General features: G+C 41.4%; 2 protein-coding genes across 11 annotated transcripts in view; one reads left to right on the forward strand and one right to left on the reverse strand.

Annotated features, from left to right (window-relative positions):
* Positions 1-2,172, forward strand: part of NCF2 (neutrophil cytosolic factor 2) — a 33,504-nt gene extending 31,332 nt beyond the window's left edge. Inside the window, exon 15 of the mRNA XM_030302274.2 lies at positions 1,666-2,172. Coding sequence (XP_030158134.1) covers positions 1,666-1,778 — 113 coding nt within the window. The 3' untranslated portion in view covers positions 1,779-2,172. The remainder of the gene's footprint in view (positions 1-1,665) is intronic.
* Positions 2,173-3,014: 842 nt separating this feature from the next.
* SMG7 (SMG7 nonsense mediated mRNA decay factor) overlaps positions 3,015-23,358 on the reverse strand; it is a 93,740-nt gene continuing 73,396 nt past the window's right edge. For 2 of the 10 annotated variants that reach the window (XM_030302265.1, XM_030302266.1), the window contains 14 exons: positions 22,550-22,706; positions 21,395-21,465; positions 20,251-20,311; positions 16,386-16,505; positions 15,117-15,543; positions 13,168-13,312; positions 12,299-12,678; positions 11,228-11,599; positions 10,312-10,461; positions 8,271-8,351; positions 7,159-7,318; positions 6,326-6,496; positions 6,064-6,209; positions 3,015-5,429 (listed from right to left, as the gene is read on the reverse strand). In XM_030302265.1, coding sequence (XP_030158125.1) covers positions 5,316-5,429; positions 6,064-6,209; positions 6,326-6,496; positions 7,159-7,318; positions 8,271-8,351; positions 10,312-10,461; positions 11,228-11,599; positions 12,299-12,678; positions 13,168-13,312; positions 15,117-15,543; positions 16,386-16,505; positions 20,251-20,311; positions 21,395-21,465; positions 22,550-22,706 — 2,555 coding nt within the window. In that variant the 3' untranslated portion in view covers positions 3,015-5,315. Of the gene's footprint in view, positions 5,478-6,063; positions 6,210-6,325; positions 6,497-7,158; positions 7,319-8,270; positions 8,352-10,311; positions 10,462-11,227; positions 11,600-12,298; positions 12,679-13,167; positions 13,313-15,116; positions 15,544-16,385; positions 16,506-20,250; positions 20,312-21,394; positions 21,466-22,549; positions 22,707-23,358 lie in introns of all 10 variants that reach the window. The other 8 variants (XM_030302273.1, XM_032591887.1, XM_030302271.1 and 5 more) reach the window with 7 other exon arrangements.

Raw genomic sequence — 23,358 nt, forward strand, 5'->3', positions numbered from 1 at the left:
TTATGAAATGGCTTCATTCACAACGTTCCTCAAATTTTAGTATGAACCACCTGGGAATCTTGTTAAAATGGATTCGATCAGGTTTTGGGTGGGCCCTGAGATTTGGCCTTTTTTTTTTTTAACCCTAAGATTTTAAGTAATCTCTACACTCAACGCGGGACTCAAACTCACAAACCCGAGATCAAGAGTCGTATGCTCTACTGACTGAGCCAGCCAGGCACCCCTGAGATTTCTAGTATCCTCCTGGGATCCAAGACAAGCAAATACTCTAGTCCTTGAGTCACTCACATGCTAAGTGCAAAGGATCAAGGCAGTGGTTTGCAATTAGAATTACCTGGGGGGAACTTTAGAAAAAAACTGATGCTCAGCCACACCCCACATTAATTAGAGTTTCTGGGGACAGGATCCACACAGCATCTGATCTAGATGTCTTACATCCAAAGATGAACTTCTGAACTAGTTTCATGTTCTAGTAGATGGGCTTTGGAGTAGGTCAAACCTAAGATGCCTGGTATTTATTGGCAGAATTAACCCCGAACAAGCTATTAATCTCTCCAGGTCTCCTTTCCTGGATAGTATCTACAATGGAGTTATTATGAAGTCTGAGTGTGTGTGCGTGTGTATCTAGAACAGTGCCTGTAACTTACTAAAGGCTCAAAACTGGAGCCATTAAGATCCATATGTTTTATAAACATGGACTAAACTCATGACTGGCTCTAACTCAATTCTTTGATCATTCACTAGTGGACTTTCATTATTAATAAACATTTGACCCTTGAACAACGCAGGGTTAGAGGTGCCAACACGCACCCTCCCAGGCACAATCAAAAATCTGAGTAGAACTTTTGACTCTCCAAAAGGTTAATTGCCAATAGTCTGCTGTTGACCAGAAGCCTTAACGATAGCATAAACAGTTGGTAAACATACATTTTATATATGTAGTATAGACTGTATTCTTACAATAAAGCTACAAAAAATGTTAAGAAAATCATAAGGAAAATACATTTACAGCAGTGTACTTATCTATCAAAATATCTGTGTATAAGTGGACTCTCATAGTTCAAACTTGTTATTGTTCAAAGGTCAACTATTTAATTTATGGGACGTCCCTTTCTGTGGACAGGGACATAAAGATTCCCAACAGGGATTGGACAAAACTCTTCCCTTGTTTAAAGAAAAATTGCATCTCAAGATTATTCAACTTTTTTCATCTAATTTTTCTGACAACTTTTTGAAAAATCTAATGGATTCTTCTGCATTTGACTGCTCAATTATCCTATCTAAGGCAGAAACCAATAAGATGGTGAAGTCCTATGTTCACGCCTCCCTTAAATCACTAATACAGACTTCTTGATCTGGGTAGCATATCCAGAGAAGGTAATTTTCCTGTACTGGTTTCAGAAATCGATGCATATGGGGGTGCCTAGGTGGCTCAGTTGGTTGAGGGACCGACTTTGGCTCAGGTCATGATCTTGCGGTCTGTGAGCTCGAGCCCCGCGTCCAGCTCTGTGCTGACAGCTCAGAGCCTGAAGCCTGCTTCGGATTCTGTCTCTGTCTCTGCCCCTCCCCTGCTCATGCTCTGTCTCTCTCTCTCTCAATAATAAACGTTAAAAAAATTTTGTTTTAAAAAAGAAAGAAATCGATGTATACGTTTCCTTTTATCAGTGAATGAAGACTGGCTGGAAGGGGAGTGCAAAGGGAAGATTGGCATTTTCCCCAAAGCTTTTGTTGAAGAACACGCAACTACGGACATGGAAAGCTCTCCTAGAGGAGTCTAGGATGTTCTATAACCTACAAAGTTGGAGAAAAGGAACTACAGTTTGCAAAGTTTAGCATGCCTCTGTAGAACACTGAACTGAGACATTACTGTTTGGAAGTGTTAACTAATCTACTTTTCCCACTGAAAATTTAACCTATTAGACAATGATGTGAGAACTTATCGTGATGATAACCCAGGGGTGGGGGGTGGGCTGGGGTAGAGTGGGTAGAAACGTCTGGAAGGGTATGAGGTGTGTGTGTGTGTGGGGGGGGTCTTCTAGGGTGTTCGTAATGTTTCTTGCCTGGAGTGCTGACTACCCAGATGTGTTCACTTTGTAAAAGTTCACTGAATTGTAGACTTGCTGTTGGTGTACTTCTGTATGTGATACCTCAATAAAAAACTTGCAAACACAATACTCAGAGTGCAGGCCCAAGGCCTACGTACAACTACCCCTATTCCTATACCACTGTAGTCACAGACTCCTAGAGCCCAAGGTAAGTTTACAGGTAATTTAGATGGTACACATTTTCTTTTTTTTTTTTTTTTACACATTTTCTTTATTACAAGTCTCACTGCTTCCCAAGGAATACAATTTTCAATTCCACAGAGAATTACAATACTAGAGTTATATCCCTTCATGCCTTCTCAGAGAGGGACACTTATTAAGAGTTCACTACTGAATATGTGCCACTAACATTTAAGCGATATAAAGAAGCCAGATTCAGGAAGCCAGCTGGTTAGGACTATCCTGTTAGTTAACATTTCGTATGTACTGTACTAATTTATATGATAAAATTCTATGTATGGTTTTATTTTGGTTATCATTTAACCAAAAGGCTTGATTTTTCAGGGTTAAGTTAGATGAATGATTCCACAAATACATAGAACTCCTCTCTCTCCAGGAGACCTGGAGTTCTCCACAAGAATTCTCCTTCTTTGTACAGCATGTGTGGCTTTGTAAACAGTGTTACTGTGGCTTTATTAACAGTAAAAATAGGGATAAAAATGGAGGGTTGTTAACTTCTTTGCATAAGCCAATCTTTATCAGAGAAAAGAACTGTGACCATCAGTTTCTTTCTACCCACCCCTTTCCATAATAATGCACTTTGGTTTGGAATGCTACTAAAAGCAAAAATAACCCTGAAACATATTCAATCTTTGGCCATCTCCGCTCTGCCCTAGGTGACTTGTGCGTAAATACTTATTTTTTAAGTAGGATATTTTTAGGTTAGAAAAGAAACCATGTACACACAGATCTGGTTGGAGAGAACATGGTTTAATTAAAGGCAAAGCTGATTTCAGCAGCTGCAGGTCTTGCACAGACAGACCAAAACAAAAAACAAAACAAAAAAAACAAAAAAAACAAAAACAGAAGAGAAGGTTTACTACACAAAACCAGTTTCTGATGAAGATTCTCCTCTCCCTCCTCATTACTCCACATTGAGGATGATTAGGCGAGAAACCCCGCCCCAAGAATCAGAAAACATTCCAAACACCAAATTCTCATGCAGAAACGGGGCTGCAGATGGGACCCGGGCAGGACTGGGAGTGAGAGAGTGAACCTGGCTAGCTCGTCTGGGGTGTGAGACTCAGGGACAGCTCGAACACTGGAATGTTACAGCTGCCTGAATGCAGAGCTCAAACACACAGAGTGGGTCAAGGTAGTGGGCAAGGAGGGACTGGGAGAGAGGTGGACCCAGGGAAGGAGCTGGGGAGAAGCACAAAGGGTTTCATATTGCCATTGGGTGGGGGGCTTCACCCTTTCAGACCTTTCCAAAAACAACAAAAAACAGAAACAAAAATCCCCAAACACCACGTCAAACTTAAGGAGCAATACTGTGAGCCTACGGGGCTCCAACCACTCTCTGAAGAGCAACGAGCATTCACCTCACCCCTTTCATCACTGGGGCTGCCCAGACTCTAGCGACACCCGGGGCTCCTGGATGTGCTTTGCTCTGCAGCTGTTTTCCAGTTCGTGAGTCCCACGCTGACTCCATACACTCACACACACTCCCCTTCCCCCCAGGAGAGCAGATGGGCAGATGGGTGCGCGCGCGCGCGCGCACACACACACACACACACACACACACACACAGGAGAGACCTCCCAGAAACAGACCCTACTACTAGCACAGCAATTGGACATTTAGATTGTTTCCATAATTTCCCCTTAAAATATTACTCTTCCAGGAACTAACAGAAATGCTGTCCTTCTGTTTCTACACAAGAAAATGTTCAGTCCTCTTTCCTTCTAATAAATACCAAATAAAAGTTTATTTTCCTTTCTTTTGCCTTTTCCAGAATGGACTTCGTTGTGTTTTCTTCTGTGCATGGTGCACATGTGTCCATGTTGCCTTGAATTTCACTCTGACAGTGGAGGTCAGGGGACGCAGCTGGGCCGGGGCCTGGCCTGCGGTGCACGCACGCAGACGCCGCTGCTTCCTTCCTCCTTGGACTGTCTTTTGGGCCCCAACTGCTGGACCCCATGCTGTTGCTTCTCGGCGAGATGTCGTACACATCAGGAACAGAAACAATTACTAGCATACAGCACAGGGCAGAAAAGGGATGGAGGTAGGGACAGGAGGAGGTGGGTGGTAAGCAGGATGGGGTCACAAAAACCAATCGAACAAAAAATAACCACACTGAAAGCTTCTACCTATTAAAATGTGTCAGGCCACGAATGGACCAGCCTGCCTTCCATGAGACTGCTCGCTACGCTACGGTAAAATGTACAGGAATCAAAAACATTAATTTAAAATCTTCCAGCAGTCATCTGCCAGTCCAGCCCAGCACCACCACCCATACTGCATCCTCGATCGGGGCTCGAGCACCTACAGAGTGAAGGGCATTTCCTGCCGGAGTCTCCAGGCCAGAGGAGGGCCGCCAGAACCTTCTGAGTGAAAGTTGAGGCCTTGGACTCTCCCTCGTGGAGCACTGCCACTGGCCGAAGAGGTCCGTTTCCCTCATCCTGTCACCACCAACCTCTCGCAGGAGCAGCGAGCGGGGCTTTTCCTTGCTACACACTGACTAGAAGAAGCACGTTGTGTATGGAAGAATTCAGTGTGACATTATACTACCGAGAGTAATAACAATAATAAAAGATGTTCAGGAATAATCTCAACTACATTCTCAGTCAGCAAAGCAATCATTAATGGATTCCTATTTTATTCCCCAGAGAGGAAAACAGGACCGAGAAGTTCCCGCCGGCTTCTCCCACCTGCCTCCCCTTCTCAGCTTTCACTTCCCTTGTGGCTGGGGGCATGCACGACGGGGAAGGTGAGAGGCGGTGACATCAGGTAACTGAGTGAAGACAAACAGCAGTTCCTCTCTCCCTCCGGAAGGCCCTGGGGGGACAGAGAGTTCCTGATGGTTTTTTCTTTTTGTTGCACTGCGGACATTTCGTGCACACTCAGCGCGCTGGTGGAACGCTTACACCCTCTCGACAGCAAGAGACAGAAGAGAGGGCTGCCACCTGCAGGGGACTGTACGGGCCAGTCCTGCAAACCCAACATGCCATGGTTTATGGAGCCTTCGTTCCCAGGGTTGCCACTCTGGCCTCAGTGTGGAGGGTTCATGGCGCCTTGTCCCCGCTGCTGTTTCTGTTTCTGCTGCATTAACAGCTGCTCCAGAGCGGAAGGTCCAGGATGCATCATGGAACTGGACCAGATAGACTGAAAAACAGCCCAGAGCTTGTCAGCAGAGGTCAAATGCCTGGATATCTGAAAGGGATTTGTTTTTCAATCCTCGCCAAATATAAAGGCATATAAGTCCCAAGATCCCCACCCCCTAAAAAGATCCAGCCATTAGAAGAAGTTATTCTAAGACTGTCTTTAAGACAGTTAAGTCAGTTCCTGTTATTTTTATAACCAGATGATTTTAAACCAGAAAAGGTGAAAGTAGTTTTCACTAAAACTCAGTGCCACGTGAGACCACAGAGTATTTACTATAAAGATTTTAGGCAAACAAAACATTTCCAAAATTAGACACCCTTCTTTTACTTGTTCACAAAAGGCTTCAATCAAACATTCCAAAATGAATCACAATTTTGACCTTAGAATGCAACTAAAACCTTTGTTTCTGTCCCCGCCCCTGTCCCCAGGATAACTGCTTTATCAGCAGAGAATTCACAAATTAAAAACAACTTCCTATTCAAGAATCTTCTAAGGCAGATCATGTTTCTAGGACTTAGCTAGATATGTGCTATAGATCAATCAGTTCTAAGGGCCTTAGGAATGAGCCTAGCTATTTACGTGAACAAAAGCAGAAACAGCTCTCGTGGCTCTTGTTTTCCTAAAACTCACTCACCTTTAGGCTTTCCATGAGGACAGCAGAGGAATCCTCCATGGAGGGGCCGTGGCCTGTCCAGGTGCCACTTGGAGTGCTGGCCTGATGCCAACTGCTCTCAGAGGCTGATGTTGCTGAGAGATAATCAATGCCGAACCCACCCATGGCTGAGAGATGCAAAGAGATAAGAATTCAAGATGTTCTATCATTGCCAAACACCAAACACCAGAGAAGGGCAGAGTAAGTGACTTCACTTTCACTAGGCAAGAAGTCTGGACCTCACCTGGCTTATCAGTTTTCCACCGATCTGCAGTTCTCCTATCCCTGTTATCTGGAGTCCCGATAGGTCCAAAGTTGGAGAATGGAACAGAATTATGGTTATGTGTTGGAGGGGAGCTCGGCAGGCTGCTTGGGTTAGAGGAATGGGGAGACTGGCTGGCTGGTGTTGAATGATCTAGTAAATACCAACAATAAAACAACATAAAACATTAAATAGATGTTCCACAAACATACCAAGAACTTGAGTTTTCTGTAGATCTGATCACTTAAATTCTACTAAAAATAACCACAGGGCTTTGGGACAAAGGTAAAAATAAGGGCCCCCAAAGGGACTCTGCCAGATGCACTAATCCGTCTTAAGGCATACTCCTTGCTTTAGAAAAACAAAAAAAGCAAAACCAAGCAGACAATTTTGTGCATGCACTATTTTGGCATGTCTGTTTCAGATAAATTATCTACTGGTATTCTCTAATTGCCTAACCTTAAGAATTACTATTAAATCAAACTCCAAGTATAAACTTGGGATTAAAAAACCCCTCTATTTTAAAAAGTTCAACTTTTCCTACAAAGAATGAGTATCTACAAACCAAACTAAAAAACAGCTGGAAACCTTAAGCTAAAACCCATATTTTTCTCCCTTACAACTCTTTTTTTAGTGGCTTTTTTTAGTGGCATTTATTTCATGAACTGGCTCATCAGGCTTTTTTCCTATTTTCATTCAGAAATTACTTAAAAAACAGAACAGCTAATATATTTATAATGTAAAATCATACTGATTCACTATCAGTTTGAGGGTGTTAGAAATGCAAGGTCTGTAATTTAAAGACTAGCCAATACCTGAACTGGCAGGAAGTGATGGAGACCACGGGGTCCCTTCAAAGAGGGAGTACAGTGATGTCTCCTGGGGGGCCAGCGAAGGATTAAGTTCTGTTTTGGAGCTGGTTGTCAGGTTTTTCCCATATACCTCATTGAACATACTGTTATTTGGGTATCTTTCCTGAAAGACAATGACAACCAAATTATAAACTCACTGCAAGGAAAGAGATTTCAGCAAATGCAATGTTCATGTTCATGAATGACTGATACACTTTAAGCTTTTCTTTTTTTTTTTTTTTTTTTAATTTATTTTTTTTGGGACAGACAGAGACAGAGCATGAACGGGGGAGGGGCAGAGAGAGAGGGAGACACAGAATCGGAAACAGGCTCCAGGCTCCGAGCCATCAGCCCAGAGCCTGACGCGGGGCTCGAACTCACAGACCGCGAGATCGTGACCTGGCTGAAGTCGGACGCTTAACCGACTGCGCCACCCAGGCGCCCCTAAGCTTTTCTTTTTTAAAAAAGTTTACTTGTTTATTTTGAGAGAGGGAGAAAGTGTGCATGTGCACCTGTGTGCGCGCGTGCATGCACACACACAAGTGGGGGAGGGGCAGAGAGAGAGGGAAGGAGAACCCCAAGCAGGCTCCGTGCTGTCGGCCTGCAGCCTGAAGTGGGACTCAAACTCAGGTACCATGAGATCATGAACTGAGCTACAATCGAGTCAGACGCTTAACTGACTGAGCCACCCAGGTGCCCCACTTTAAGCTTTTCTTAGTAAGACAAACTTTTGAAGACTTTTGTTTCTTTTGGTTTCCCTGTTAAATTCATTTTCCCTCACCCTTTATTTTCTCTATCTATGTAAACAACCCAGATTAAAAAGTACAAGTAATTCACTTGGCTGAACAACAGAGCCCTAAGGATTTCCATATTAATGAGAAGTTAAAGGGTTCAAATTTATAACAAACAAGTATGTCATATACCCAAATCAGAGAGAGACAGAGGATAAAATATCTGGAAGGCAGCAATATATGGGAGAGAAAGCAAGGGAAAAATAGGGGTACTGAAGTAGAACGGGAAAGGAAGTTCCAGCCTACAATAAAAGCACAATGCAGGATTCTTCACTGTTGACCCACCTGATTGAGAGAGAATCCGGTGAGGGACAAGAAAGAGGATGAGTGTGACATGAGCTCCGAGGGCTTCTCCAACAAGGATTTCTTCACAGTGCCAGAAAGAAAAAAAGTAGTTACATTATGGCCTCCATTTTCTTAGTATCAATCTTAAGTTCCTACACAACCAGAGTAGAGGACCACCAGTTAAGCATACTTGTACTTACCTGTCATGTACAATGTCGGGCTCAGAAGATGTGAATTACATATTCCTACCATGACACCAGCTACATGCCAGTTGCCACAGGTGAGTCAGAACCCTCCCGGATCAATACCTCTAATCTAGCACAGAGATCCTGGCAGGGACCAGGGACGCTGGAAAATGGCAGTTCTGAGTGTTTACTAGCAGGAACTTTCCCAAATCCCCTTGTTAAGAGGTGCATTTAAAATACTCTCAAAACAAGACACTGAACTGATCTGGCAGTCTTTTTCCCCCAACTTTTAAAACACTCACATTAATTACTTAAAGGCTTTCAAATCTATTTGACAACTGGTTTTGTCAACATGGTTCCTAAACAGCTATCTGTGGTATATGTTAAAATAGTTGCTGAAGTTGAGCTTACAGGTACTGGCTCTAAGAAAACTACCAGGAGAAAAAAAAAGCTGAATCTCTGATGCTCACTGTCCTTGAACGGTAGGTCAGCAAAGCATTTATTAAATGTCTGCCACATGCAAGGCACTGTCACACACATTGTATCATTAACAACGTTAAATATAGAAAGTATTATATATATGTTTTGTAAACATGGGGAAAACAACCCTAAAACACTACCCTCCACGTCCACTTGCACCACCACCAGTTTCGTTGTGAATGGAGGGGGGGTGGGGGGGGTGGGGAGCATGGCAGGAGCCAGGAAGCCGTTAATGAGTTGTCCGAGAGGCAACCCCCTGGCCTTCAAGCCGCACGAGCAGAGAAGCAGCAAGAAAGGCAAACACACGGAGCCAACAGCTTAGCAGTTAGGTTTCCCACAAACCCCTAGGTGCCATCACTGAGCTCTCCTTCAGTTTCTAGGGGATCTCTTATTTCTCTCACTTGGGGGAAGAGTGGCGGTCTCTTTGCCCACTCACGAAATTCAAGCGCCAGGGATGGCAGCTTCTATCACGAGAGACGTGAAGCTTTTATTTCTCCTAATCCTGAAGTCAATGCATTTTAACCTTATGAACGTTTTCTGGCATCATGTTTATGGGAAAGAAATAGCAAAAAAGTAGAACTCTGAATTGTTTTTCTGTTTTGCTAAGATGGAGTAGAGAAAGGGAAAAACTTTCTAGCATACGTCTTCCCAATGTTTTTACATGCTCCCCCACCTTCGCAGAATGCTACGTAACCATCAATGAGCATATACAAGGCCATCCTTTGAAATGCTAGAGGATTGTTTTAAAAAGATACCACTAATCAAAAAAAAAAAAAAAAACAAAAAACAAAAAAGATACCACTAATCAATACATAAGGCTTTATTTTATGTCATCCTAGTTATTTCTCTCTGTATTCACTCATTTATGGCACGCCAACGTTTCTAAATAGAATTCTCTTCATTTTTACTCATTCTGTTTATGAATCTCACTCTGAATTGAAGTCAGGGCTCTTAGTTAACCAAACAGAAAAGAGCTACATACTCTTCAATAATGTCACTAAAAAATCTAGAACATTTATATGAAGAAAAATCTCACTGCTTCTAAGCAAGATTAAACGATCCTTGAAACTGCTGGGTTTAGATGGAAGTACCACCTGCAAAGTAAGTTAATTTGCCAGCATCACATCCTATGACCAGCCCTGAATAACACTTACAACAAAGCTAGGACTCGGAGATTTAGAACCATGGAGTCAGAAAGGTTTTGCCATATTCTACTACCGTTTGAAGGTTAGCTTTGGCAGTGAAGAAATAAATTGTACAATTCTGTAAAGAAAGAAAGCTCAAAGCTCCAGAAAAAAAGAAACCATCTATTCCAAGGACTACAAAATCTCAGGAAAGAAGCTGGGGTTAGAGCAAGAATTACGTCAAATACATACAAAGAGGCTCCGTCCAGGAAGAGAGGCGAGAGGGCCCAGCAGAGCTGGGTAAAGATCAGGAGGGTTAGAAAAAATCAGCTCTTCCTCTTCCTCCAAGGCAGCCAGACTCTTTAACAGGTCCGGAGGAAGCAGAGGGGAGCCCTTGGGGTCCTAGTGACAGAAAGGATCACAGTGAGATGTAGTAAGGGATGACAAAAGCACAAAGGAGTAGCAGCACAGTTAGGGGGACAGAGGTAAGTACAGTCAAGCAGAAAAATCCCAGGGAGACGGTACTACGCAAAGAAAAAGCTCTGAAACAAGCAAGGTGACACAGGACAGTGGTAGTGAAAGAGCAAGACGGTAGAAAGGAGCAAAAACCACTGACAAACAAGGAGCAGCACATCAAAGGTTAACGAGGCCAGTGAGGAAAACAATGCGTAGCAGGGTGATCAGCGTGATCTTGGGCTAACAGAGAAACAGCTCTTTTTAAAAGTTACACATGCACACCCATTTCTTGTGAATAAAGAGAGAAAGGAAGGAGAGCTCCACTATCGAAGATAACTGGCTGACTTCGTTCCTCTCAGAAAGCAATTTGTTTAAATACGCAGTAAACCTATTTTTAAACTCAGATGATTCAGCCCAACTGAGAGGAGCTTTGTTTCACGATTCCCCAATATGCCGCGTGCAAGATTTCTGCACATGATTTCTCTGCCAGACCACCACAGTCCGCATCGGTGACAGAGCCCCTCGCTCCTCCGAATCCAACAGACTGTGCCAGTGTGTGGAGGAGACCAGGAGCCACACCAGGTGCCGGGCAGCGTGCCGCAGCGCTAACGAATCGGAGAGTGGCCTTTACAAGCATCTGCTTTAGAAATTCGAAAGATATGCAGCCCCACACCTATGTCCGCTGTGTCTGGTGATGGGAAAGGACACACACCTCAAATGGCATCCTGGGCACAGGATCCTGCTCTGGACGGAAGACTCCTGGTGACCGTTTGCCTCTGCGGTCCACACTTGCTTGCTGGGCCATGACAGCTCTGTTATCAGCCATGCTGTAGGAAGAATCCCAGTAGAACTCTGGGACCTTGACTTCTGAGGGATTATGGTTATATGGCTCCATGGGAAAAGGCTTCATTTTTTTCTCTAGAGGCTGCTGCTGCATTACAGGAGGTTGCAATGACGGCTCAAACAGTTTTATGGGGTCTTGGGGCTGAAGGTAGTAGGACTGTTTCACAGGCATGATTTTCCCTAATGGGCCTTGAACCTGAGGGGGATTCCACAGCTGTTTGGAGGCATCTGCCTGTTGATACTAAAAAAGAGATGCTTGTCATCAAGATGAGGATAAAATGCAATGTTACATTCAATACTCAGGAAATCACAAAATGAACTTGAGAAACTTAACTGACAAAACTCAGTTTCCTTTACCCTTTATGTTTTTCAATACGCAGAGCTTTCTCGGATGATGGGCACTGAACTCACCTTCTCTTTCAATTCAATTATTTATGAGGTTTAATGAACAAATGAAAGCGTGTGTGCTATGTGTGTGTGTTCCCCCTTCCCAGCCCAAGTACTGTGGGGTTGATGATATTTAAGAATGGTGTCATAGCTTTCTTAACACCTCGTCAAGATTATGATTCTATTTCCCTCCTGTAGTTTATTTTCAAATAGGAGAATTATTTATACAAAGTTCTTTTCTACAAAGTTGACAAGCAGCAGCAGCAGCAGCAGCAGCAGCAGCAGCAGCAAAGAACAGTAGTTAAGATCCATTATCCTTTACAAAGGAGAAAGGGAAACATCTGAACTTCCCTAAACAGCAGAGAGAGTGTATTCTTCTCCATAATCCTTCCATAGCAGAAGCATCTGGAAAGCTTAAGTAGTAAGCTTTGGTAATTTTTGTATTTTTAATTAACCAAAGTAAGTTTGGTATTTCTAATTAACCAACCACTGGACCATTCCAGTCTCCCCTCCTCCTGATCTTGGCTGGACGGTACGCACAACTGTGACTCACCTGCTGGAACCCAGAGTGGTGAGGAGGGCTTTTCCCCAAAGCCGGCACGGCTTTTGTGGGGGATTGCTGCTGAGCTAGAGCTTGAACCTGCAACTGGCTTGTGGACTGTGCTGTCGGCTGAGCTGGTAAAGATGTAAGGGGTTGCTGGGAAGGTGGCTGTGGCTGTTGAGGTCCCTGGTTCATTGGCCCTGGTCCAGAGGGCCGTTGCTGGCTGTAAGGAATGTGGGACTGTTTCCCAGCTTGCACCTGGTTTCCTGCTGGAGAGTGAGCTGTAGGCTGAAGAAAGGTTCCTGGGACAGAAACACCAGCTGGGAAGGTGTAACCTGAGCCCATAGAAAATGCCACAGGAGGGGGAATAACATATGTTGGGGGCGGGAACCCTTCAAAATAGAAGAACATAGCAGCTTTAGTTCTAAAGACACTTAGCAAAAGAAAGGCAAAAATAAGTCATTTGGGGGTAAGGTAGGGTAGGGTAGAAGAAGAGGTCTTCTAATATAATAAATTATAAACGGCAGGAATCAGACATCAAGTAAGACTGATCAAGCATCAATCTTTAACTTGATTTCAAGAATTAAATACAGAGTATTGGCTGCTATTTCTATCCACTGAATCAAGTGGAACATTCTAAAGGTGGTTTCTTAAATGCTATGTTTAGTGATAGGAATTCCTTCATGATAACAAACATGCATTTGTATATATACTACAGAGAAATGGTTCAAAAAGAACTTAGTAAGCATCAGAGAAAAGAGAACTTCCTTCTACCTTTTAACATTATGGTTTAGTAATGTAACTCTGACAGAGTATAAATTATTCAATGAGGGAGCAGAAACTCCTATACAGATGAGATTAAGTAGAAAATGTGTATTTACCTGGCCGGCTAGGAAGAGGAGGGAAGGCTCCAGGGTGATGAATGGGGATGAACTGGGAGTTACTTGCTTGACTTGGGGTTTGAGTTACAGGTGTTTTCCTGGCTTCAGACACTGGAGTCTTTCTTAGTTCTGTCTGGGATTTCACCTATGACCAACAAAAGCAAAACCATCTATAATAATCTGAAACTCAAATGTATCACAAAGAAGCACCTCTAAGAAAGAATTTAAAACCCCATTACGTCAAAAAAAAAAAAAAAAAAGCATATGAAGGTATCTAATACCTAAATAAAAAGTGGGGAAAAAAAATCAAAACAAATTATTTGTCAATTAAAGATAGAAGGGTTTCGTTTAATTGGTGTGATGATTTTGCTTACACAAAATCATGAACATACTAAATACAGAAAGGACCTGAGAGCTCATTTGTTTGACAAATGAGACATCTGATACCAACAGGTTAAAAAACTTGCCTATAATCTTAAGCCACCTATTATGGGCTCCAGGGCCCTTTATACTCAAATTCATTAGACAACAAACATGGATAATGAATTAATAATGATGAGTAACTCACAGGAGAGACACTTTGGCCCTCAGTTTAATTTCATCTGGGCAGCCTCAAGCATACCAGTCAGGCATCCACCGTCCACCCCCAATGCTACCACCCCTTTAGAATAAGGATACTGTCAGCAGTAAGAACAGGGCCCAACATTCTACACAATGAGCTACAGAGAGTAAGATGTCACATGCATTGCTCAAATTGAGTAAAATGAAGGAAAACAGGTACATTTACAGAGAACTTAGGATGAGGTAAAGAGAGGTGATACACTGACTCCTGTCAAGCTTTCTCTTTAATCGTCTGGAGGCAGATTTAAGAGGGATGAGAGACCAGAAAGGGGATGCTCAGACTGGCCCTTGCTGGGAGGCAGCTGCAGAGAACGGAGGCAGAGCAGGCAGGACATACTAGACTCACCCCTCGAACACTGGTCCTCCAGCTTTCTACAGTTCATCTGGCTTATTCTCGGTCTTTCCCCAGCACCTCCCTCTCCCCATGCCTTTTCTCAATTTCTGCCCTGTTTTTCTCTGTTTCTCTATTAATCTTAAAATGCAACTATTATGTGCTTATTTCTCTCCTTCTCAAAAAAACTCTGTAGATGAAACAGGCTGAAGGCACTGTTTATATCTGCAAGCAGCCTTCAATAATGTAATGTTCCTTGTGCCTACTGCAAACAAATACATTTGCCAAAATATGCTAACAAATCACATGGCTATTTAGGTATTTGTTCAGACGTGAACGGTATCAATGAAACCAGCACAGAACAAAGATCATCTCTGTTTACATGAAATCATCTCTATCTCCTCTTTGGAAAGGTTTAAGAAAAAGTCACAAATAACTGAGTAGTGTTTACCTTTTCCCAGCAAGAGACTTAAACTCTTGCTTTACAAACTCCCATAAGCCAGGATAACACTAAAGTGATACAATGCCACTGGCTGGGACAGGTATCAATGTCAAGAAAAAGTCTCATCTTTTTCCAAGAATATATTTTATCTTTTTTAGTGAATCTGAAAAAAAACCCTATAAGCCTTAATATACTCTTGGTCCTACTTACTGGCTCTGTACAAGACCCTACATTTCCCAATAGAACACTAACAAATGGCAGTTACACCTTCTAAAGCAAACAGAATTCTTTGCGGAACTGACAGCTCTGGTCATTTCAAACTACCTAACTGAAAGGATTGACAGAAATGTCAAGACAGGTTGAGATTTTTTTCACTCACATTACAATTTCTACAGGTTGATGGAGTAGCCACCTACCACAGCTCTTTACATGACCTTACTGTGCCGCATTCAAGCTTCCAGAAGAGCCAACTCTCAAGCTTTAGGAACAAAATGAAAAATCTTGCCTTTTGTGTGAGCCTTCCTCTACCTGCGTTATAGTTCAAATACAGCTTACCTGCACTGCCACATTCTGCTTTCCTGTTTCCTGTAACTTTTCTAAGGTGCATTTCTTGGTTTCTGTTTTCCTCTTGTTGTTGTCCTTCTTTCCATCATTCTTAGTTACAGTTATTCCTTTGCTATAGTCCCTTCTCACCTCTTTGGGAGGAAAACTTCTTCCTTGGTCTCTGTTCACTTCGCGCGGCTTAATGTTCTCTTTGAAGGTGACCATTGGTTTCTCTCCTGTGTCACAGTTGTTGCTTAGATTACGGCCCGTGGACAGCACTGATTTCAGTCCTGGGTTCCCGTCCGCAGCCAGTGACTCTATCATGGATGTTTCTTGCAGAATGAGGTTCTCTTTGGCTTCACTGGGGTCTTCCAGTATTAACTCAGGAATTTCTGTGATAAACAACAATTTCCCTACCTCATTTTCACACTGAATCAGCCTAAAAAAGTAAAAATAAATCCACATATGAAAACCATAAACCTAAAAAACGGTAACAATGGGACTGTGCATGGACCCAACAGTCAAGTAAGTACATTCCCAGCCCTAAAGACTTAGAGACAGCAAGATATTACAGTGTAATATTTTTATATAGCATAAAAAGCAGTTACAGAAAAACTCAAATCCTCATTATCCCTTAGCATCACCACACATTCCCACGCCCCTTTAATGCTTTCTAGTAATGACAGCTATATTTACTGAGCATGTCTTAAGTACAAGGCCCTAGACCAGACCCTTGAAGTAGTGATCTGTAATTCCTGTTTTATAGGTGTGAAAACTAGAGCTCAGAGGGATTAAATTCATTCAAGCATGCAACCAGTTAAGTGCTTACAGTAGGACAGGAGCCTGCATATAAAAATTAATCTGAAATAGTTACTGACTTTGGAAAGGTTAGAATCACCTGGGGAGATCCTAAAGACACACACCTCGGGGAGTGGCAGAACTAGAAACCTATCTGACTCTAGTCTATCCTGACTGAAATGGACCGCCACGACCCTGTCAACACAAATCACCATCCCTGTGAACATACAATTTTGTTAGATTTACACAGATATTTACAAATGAGAGCAGAAGTTCATGATTAACAAGGGAGACAATGCTTATTTCTCTACACTAGGCAGTGTAATGGGGAGCACAGAGATTAAATAGAGTATACTTATGATCACCAGGGTCATAATTTGATGATGTGTTACCAGCATCCTGGCTTACGAGTTTATAATCAAGAGCATCGTACCAGAGCCTAAAACACATGTGGGGTGTGTAAGTGTATCTGATAAGAAATACCTTGGCTGATTATCAGCAATCCATTTGCCTATAGAGATCAAGCGCTGCTGTCGTATTTGTCGTTGCTGACCTTCTTTGTCTCCTGTAATACCCTGGTGGCCTTTGGAGAAATCCAAGTTCCTAAAATCGAGATAAGCACAAATTACACAAAATTAAACTTCTAAAGGTATTTCCCAGGCAACCACGTTTACCTAATTTAAATGCAATGGTTTCAGATTTTTCCACACAGGCTAGCTACTAAATTCAATCGACTGCATTTTGAATGTATGTTGCCGAAGATTTTAAATACAGTGAAACAAAACAAAAAAGACAATATGCATTTGCATATTTTTACTCAGATTTTACTTTCTAATTGAGCTAAAATAAGTCACAACTTTTATTTAAAAAGATACTTTTACTGTAAGAACGAAAGTTTTCATCAACACTTACCTTGCATTCTATATAATTTGCTTGAAATGACCACTGTAATGCTAAGGGTCTCCGAGTATGCCTATTCTAATAAACAGTATTAATCTATCTACTTTAGGTGGCCCTAAATCAGAAAAATGTATTTATATCAAAAAATATATACAGCAAAAAGCTCATTGACATTAGAAAGGTAAATCAACCTGAAAAAAATAAGGATTTTCAGATTTTTCCTCATTAAACTCAGTATTATTTTTAAGTATCTAAGAATTGCCAGGCTGCAGGATAGATGCTGAAGACACAAAGATAAATGAGATAGAGAAACAGTATCTCCCTAAGGAAGAAATAATTATAAATCAATCTGATAAGTACTGTAAGAAAAACTACGCAAATAAGCATAGTTAACAGGAAGGCCAGTTCCTTCTGCTAAGCTCTGAAAAGACTTCACAGATTAAGTTATTACCTGAGCTGGACCTTGGCAGGTGTGTTAAGTGTTTACAGGCTAGTAAGAGAAGGGCAGAAGAGGAAATGGGGCTGCTCTAGGCATGGCATGAACAATGTGTCAGAGGAATAAAAACAAAGTTACTCAAGAAAAGGACCTAGCCAATGTATACTACGTTAAGGATTAGGGGGCAGGTGGCAGAAAATACCACTGAGAAACTAAGCACTTGGACATGAAGCTAAAAAAGATATTGGAACAATTGGGGATGAGCGAACTGAAGTCTTTGCGTTATTAATGGGACTTCAACAGGTCTGTATTTTTAAAAATATAATCGTGAAAGCAGGGCAGAAATGAGCTACAGGAGAGGGAATCTAAGTAGGGAGGTTGATTAGGAAGCTTTTTATACTGCAGGTTAATGGTGATAAAAGCCTGAACTATATAGGGAAATAAATGGGAGGAGGTGGGTCTAAAAGGCATTTTAGACACAGAATTATAAAGACTTGGTGAGAAAGATTAATGGAAATAAGGATATTTTTTTAGAGTTCATGTAGGTGGATAATGGCACACAGATAAATATAGAAGGATTATTTTTTTGCTGACCTAATAGGAAAATACAAGCTCATTTTGGGTCATGTTAAAGTTTGAAATGCACAGGGAGATCAGATTGTTAAACTATGAGTCAGAAAAAAAGTCAGACACTGAAACTTTTGGGCTTAGTTACTATCCAAGAGATGAATGCTTCAGACGAAAGGATGGATTTGATCACCAGGGAGAATATAGAAAATGGGAAGGAAAGGGCAGGGAAGAACCCTGGAGGATAATATTCTGAGTGATGTGGTACAAGGGACTGAACTAAGAAAAACAGCTAAGAAAAAAGGAGGCTTCATATAGGAGTGGGATTAATAAACTCAATGCTAGAGAAAATTACACAGGATGAAAATTATAAAGAAGTCAATGGAGTTTGGTAACCAGAAACACACTGACAGTTTAAGTTGAATGAGGCTGAGAAATGACTGGGAGTGAAGTGGGGTCAGTAAAGTTCTCACACACTATGCTTTTAAGAAGTTTGATGATGGGGGTGCCTGAGTGGCTCAGGTGGTTAAGTGACCGAGTCTTGATTTCGGCTCAGGTCATGATCTCATGGTTTGTGGGTTTGAGCCCTGTGTTGGGACTGTGCACTGACAGTGCAGGGCCTACCTGGAATTCTCCCTCTCTCCTTATCTTTCTGTCTTGCCCCTGCTTGTGCTCTCTCTCAAGAATAAAAAATAAACATTAAAAAAAAAAAAAAAGTTTGATGACGAAGAGAAAGATAGAGCAACATCAGAGGAAGAAAGGGTTGTCAATTTTACTTTTTAAAAAGAACAGGGTACACCTGAATGTTAGCAGGCCAAAAGGAAGTAACCAGCTGTTAAATAAATAAAAAGATACTGAACTACAACGCAGAGAGAGGGTAACAGGTGGGGAGGCAGGAAGAGATAGGATCAAGGACACAGACCAAAGAGTTCAACCTGAAAAGGAGTAAGAAGTTCTTCCTCTAAGAAGAGACAAAAATGACTAGAAAAACAAATTGCTTTGTCATTATTAATGATATGAAAAATGTCAAGCAATATCGTTTGGTTTGCATTTGGTTCCCATTTTTGAGATTTCCCCTCTAGTTTCAACAAAGTATAAAAAAATCCAGTGAATAAATACCACTTGGGAGAAGCAATTTTCTTCTTTTCCTTTCCTTCCCCCCAAGTCTGTAAAAGCACTCAGTATTGGCATTACAGAGCAATTAAAGGCATGACATACACAAATCTACTTCATATTAAAAACACTTTTGCTAAGTGAATTACTGGGACCTTATGAAGATAAAAAGCTTATGCACAGCAAAGGAAACAACCAACAAAACTAAAAGGCAACCAACGGAATGGGAAAAGATATTTGCAAATGACATATCGGACAAAGGGCTAGTATCTAAAATCTATAAAGAGCTCACCAAACTCCACACCCGAAAAACAAATAACCCAGTGAAGAAATGGGCAGAAAACATGAATAGACACTTCTCTAAAGAAGACATCCAGATGGCCAACAGGCACATGAAAAGATGTTCAGCGTCGCTCCTTATCAGGGAAATACAAATCAAAACCACACTCAGGTATCACCTCACGCCAGTCAGAGTGGCCAAAATGAACAAATCAGGAGACTATAGATGCTGGAGAGGATGTGGAGAAACGGGAACCCTCTTACACTGTTGGTGGGAATGCAAATTGGTGCAGCCGCTCTGGAAAGCAGTGTGGAGGTTCCTCAGAAAATTAAAAATAGACCTACCCTATGACCCAGCAATAGCACTGCTAGGAATTTATCCAAGGGATACAGGAGTACTGATGCATAGGGGCACTTGTACCCCAATGTTCATAGCAGCACTCTCAACAATAGCCAAATTATGGAAAGAGCCTAAATGTCCATCAACTGATGAATGGATAAAGAAATTGTGGTTTATATACACGATGGAATACTATGTGGCAATGAGAAAAAATGAAATATGGCCCTTTGTAGCAACGTGGATGGAACTGGAGAGTGTAATGCTAAGTGAAATAAGCCATACAGAGAAAGACAGATACCATATGGTTTCACTCTTATGTGGATCCTGAGAAACTTAACAGGAACCCATGGGGGAGGGGAAGGAAAAAAAAAAAAAGAGGTTAGAGTGGGAGAGAGCCAAAGCATAAGAGACTGTTAAAAACTGAGAACAAACTGAGGGTTGATGGGGGGTGGGAGGGAGGGGAGGGTGGGTGATGGGTATTGAGGAGGGCACCTTTTGGGATGAGCACTGGGTGTTGTATGGAAACCAATTTGTCAATAAATTTCATAAAAAAAAATAAATAAATAAAAAATAAAAACACTTTTGCTTTTAGTTGTTAAGAAAATAAGACAAAGCTGGGATAGATCAAAGGTTCTTCTACACCCAAGCCTGATTCCTAATTTTAATACTATAACCACTGATAATAAAATAAAGCTCCTTCAGCTGCCACCCACCTGAAAGAAGGTCTCAAAGCCAAGAATCCTTGTAACTCAAACTCCTCTGGAAGTGGTGTAGCTACAGAGGGGTAGAAATCAAGATTTGTAAAACATTTTAATTTAAAAACAGGTTACCTCTGCGCACTAGACATTGTCCCCTAATACTTATCTACTACTCAGTGCCGAGGGGGATGGATACAATGGACTATTTTTTCCCTGGCAGCCTTAAAAATTCATAGCCCCACATCGGTAATCCCACTGTTTAGATTATCTCCTTGTTACTCAAAGTATTGAAAAACAACACCGACATCATCCAGGAGCTTGCAAGAAATGCAGAATCTTAGGCATTGTCCCAAACCTACTGAATCATAACTGCATTTTAACAAGACCCCAGGTGATTCATTTGCGAATTGCTTGAGAAGCACTGATCTGATGGAAGTAAGATCATCAGAAAGGAGTTAACTACAGATTGTTCAGTGCAGAATTATTTACAATGTGGAAAATTGTACAGCAAATGGACAGTGATTAAATACATTATGGCATATCCACAGGATGGAATACTATGCGGCCAGTAAAAAAAAATCACACTTCAAATGTTTAAATGGCAAAGGGAAATGCTAACAATATAACATTAACTTTAAAAAGCAGGCACAAAGCTGTATCTGATATCAGTCACAGGCAGGTATGTATATGTACACTTAAGAAAAAGGTCCCAAGAAAATACACTATAATATGAACAATACAACGTATCTTTGTAAGAGAGAACCATGGGTGACTTATGTACTTAATGTTTGTATGTCCCAGATGTTCTATAATAAGCAGGTATTACTTTAACAGAGTAACGCTGTTCAAATTAATTCTCTAAAAAAAAAAAAAAAAAAAAAAAAAAAACAGTAAAAATGAGGAGGGAGGGAAGAAGCCGGAAAGAATTTAAAGGTATTGTACTCTCTGGACTCCTATTCAAACAGGAGCATATGCTGCTGAAAGAACTGGAAGAACATTACCTCTGCTTCTATCCACTTATTCATGATAACTGCAGCATTGAAAGTCCCTTCTGAGTTACTGAACTTAAACGAAAACAAAACATGTTTTTCTCTCGCCTTAAGCCTACTATCAGTGATGGGGAACGATGTTAACAACATCAAGTTAAGTTAGCCCTTACCATTAGTACTTGAAAGATCCTCTTCATGGGGATGGAAACTATTTAGAAGAGAAATTAGCCAGGGCCAAATGCTGTAAATTAAAAAGACAATTCAGACTTTGTCTAAAATGGAGATACTAGAACACTAACAAGCCAGGACAATGTTATCTATAGGGCCTAGACTTTATGTACTTTCCCCTCTCGCTTCAGCATTTTCAATGCTGTATGATTTCCTAAAACCTATTTTCAAAGATGTCTGTCTAGGTAAAAGATACACCAGAAGGGTCATATTTGCACAATAGAGACCTACTACTGCAGGCCATTTCCCAGACTCCTAATTTAACAATTAGTGAAAATCGTTTGTCAGTTTTAAACACTGATAATTGGTACTTACTGGGAACACACTGACCAGAGAAACAACATATTATGTTTTGATAGAGCTGTCACACACATTATCAGTTGTGGAATCCACTGTTAGCTCTTAATCTGTGACGGGGTTGGGGTACACCATAGTCAAATCACATCCTTTGTTCAAAGTAACGACTACACCTTTTTCTTTATCATGTAAGAAAGTCCACACATTGTTAAAATACCAAGGTAAACTGAAAGTTTTCATTTGTTACCATAATATCAAAATCTCCTAAGAACCATCAGAATTATTCTGAGTAGAGATTAGAGAGAAAACAGTGAGAGCCAAAATAACTCCCAATCCTCTATGCTCAAAACAAGCAAATGTAACTCAAACGCAGTGTTACCGTAAGGCAGGACCAAACAGCTTATGTATAGGAAATAATGGAAAAAGTAAAAAATCACTTCTCTTCAACTTCTAAACAGAAAATTGGAGCATACTGTAATGGGTAAGAAACAAACTGGTTTTTACTTCAATTTCATTTTGAAATGTGAAAAATGCTTTTTCCCTATGATTGCAGCCAGGAATTGGGGGGGGGGGGGAACACACAGGGAGTCAGAAATCCTTAAGATTTTGCCTCACACAAGAAATTCAAACAAATAAATGAAAAACATACAAAGAGGTCTTCAGTTCAATTTCCAGAGAGTGGGTGGAAAACACAAAGTCTTCCATTGTTCAGATGTTGTGTTTTAGAGGCGGTTTCTACATATCCATGAATATCAAATAAACAAAGCACACAAACTAACATGAAATTCTAAGACACTTACTACTGTCTTTCATCTACCACTGCCTCCTGAAAGACCCTGGGTCTGAGTCTCAGCCAGTCCATGGAGACCTTGACTGCAGGAAGGGGATAGGCATTGTAGGACTCCTCCTGAGACTTGTTCTGGAGAGGACACTTGCACAGGATGCCAAGAAAAGACACTTAAAGAAAAAAAATGTATTCAGAAAACATAAGATATTTGAAACAATGTACCAGTCCAAATTAAACTAGCATTATGAGACTTCTGCTGTATCCCCCTTAATGCTTGAATACTTCACAGTTTTGTTTTTTTTTAACATTTATTTTTGAGAGAGAGAGAGAGACAGAGCAGGAGCAGGGGAGGGGCAGAGAGGGAGACACAGAATTGGAAGCAGGCTCCAGGCTCTGAGCCATGAGCACAGAGCCTGACATGGGGCTCGAACCCACAAACCGTGAGATCATGACCTGAGCTGAAGTTGGTGGTTTAACCGACTGAACCACCCAGGGGCCCCATCACAGCTTTTTACTAAAAAGGCTTTTATCCCCCATGTTAAAAACTGTTACAGGGGTGTCTGGCTGGCTCAGTCGGGGGAGTGTGCAGCTTTTGATCTCAGGGTTGTGAGTTCGAGCCCCATGTTAGGTGTAGAGATTACTTAAAAATGAAATCTTTAAAAAAATGTTACAGGTATATTTGATGAGGGGAGGGTATCAGGAGATAAAAGGACAGAACTTAGGGCTTAAGCCTATATAGGAGGCATTTTTGTTGTCGCTAACACTCTGACGATGAAAATGCCTAAGATTATGCTTTCCAAAGAAGACAGTACAGAAAATTAA

This window comes from Lynx canadensis, chromosome F1, assembly GCF_007474595.2.
Source record: "Lynx canadensis isolate LIC74 chromosome F1, mLynCan4.pri.v2, whole genome shotgun sequence".
NCBI lineage: Eukaryota > Metazoa > Chordata > Mammalia > Carnivora > Felidae > Lynx > Lynx canadensis.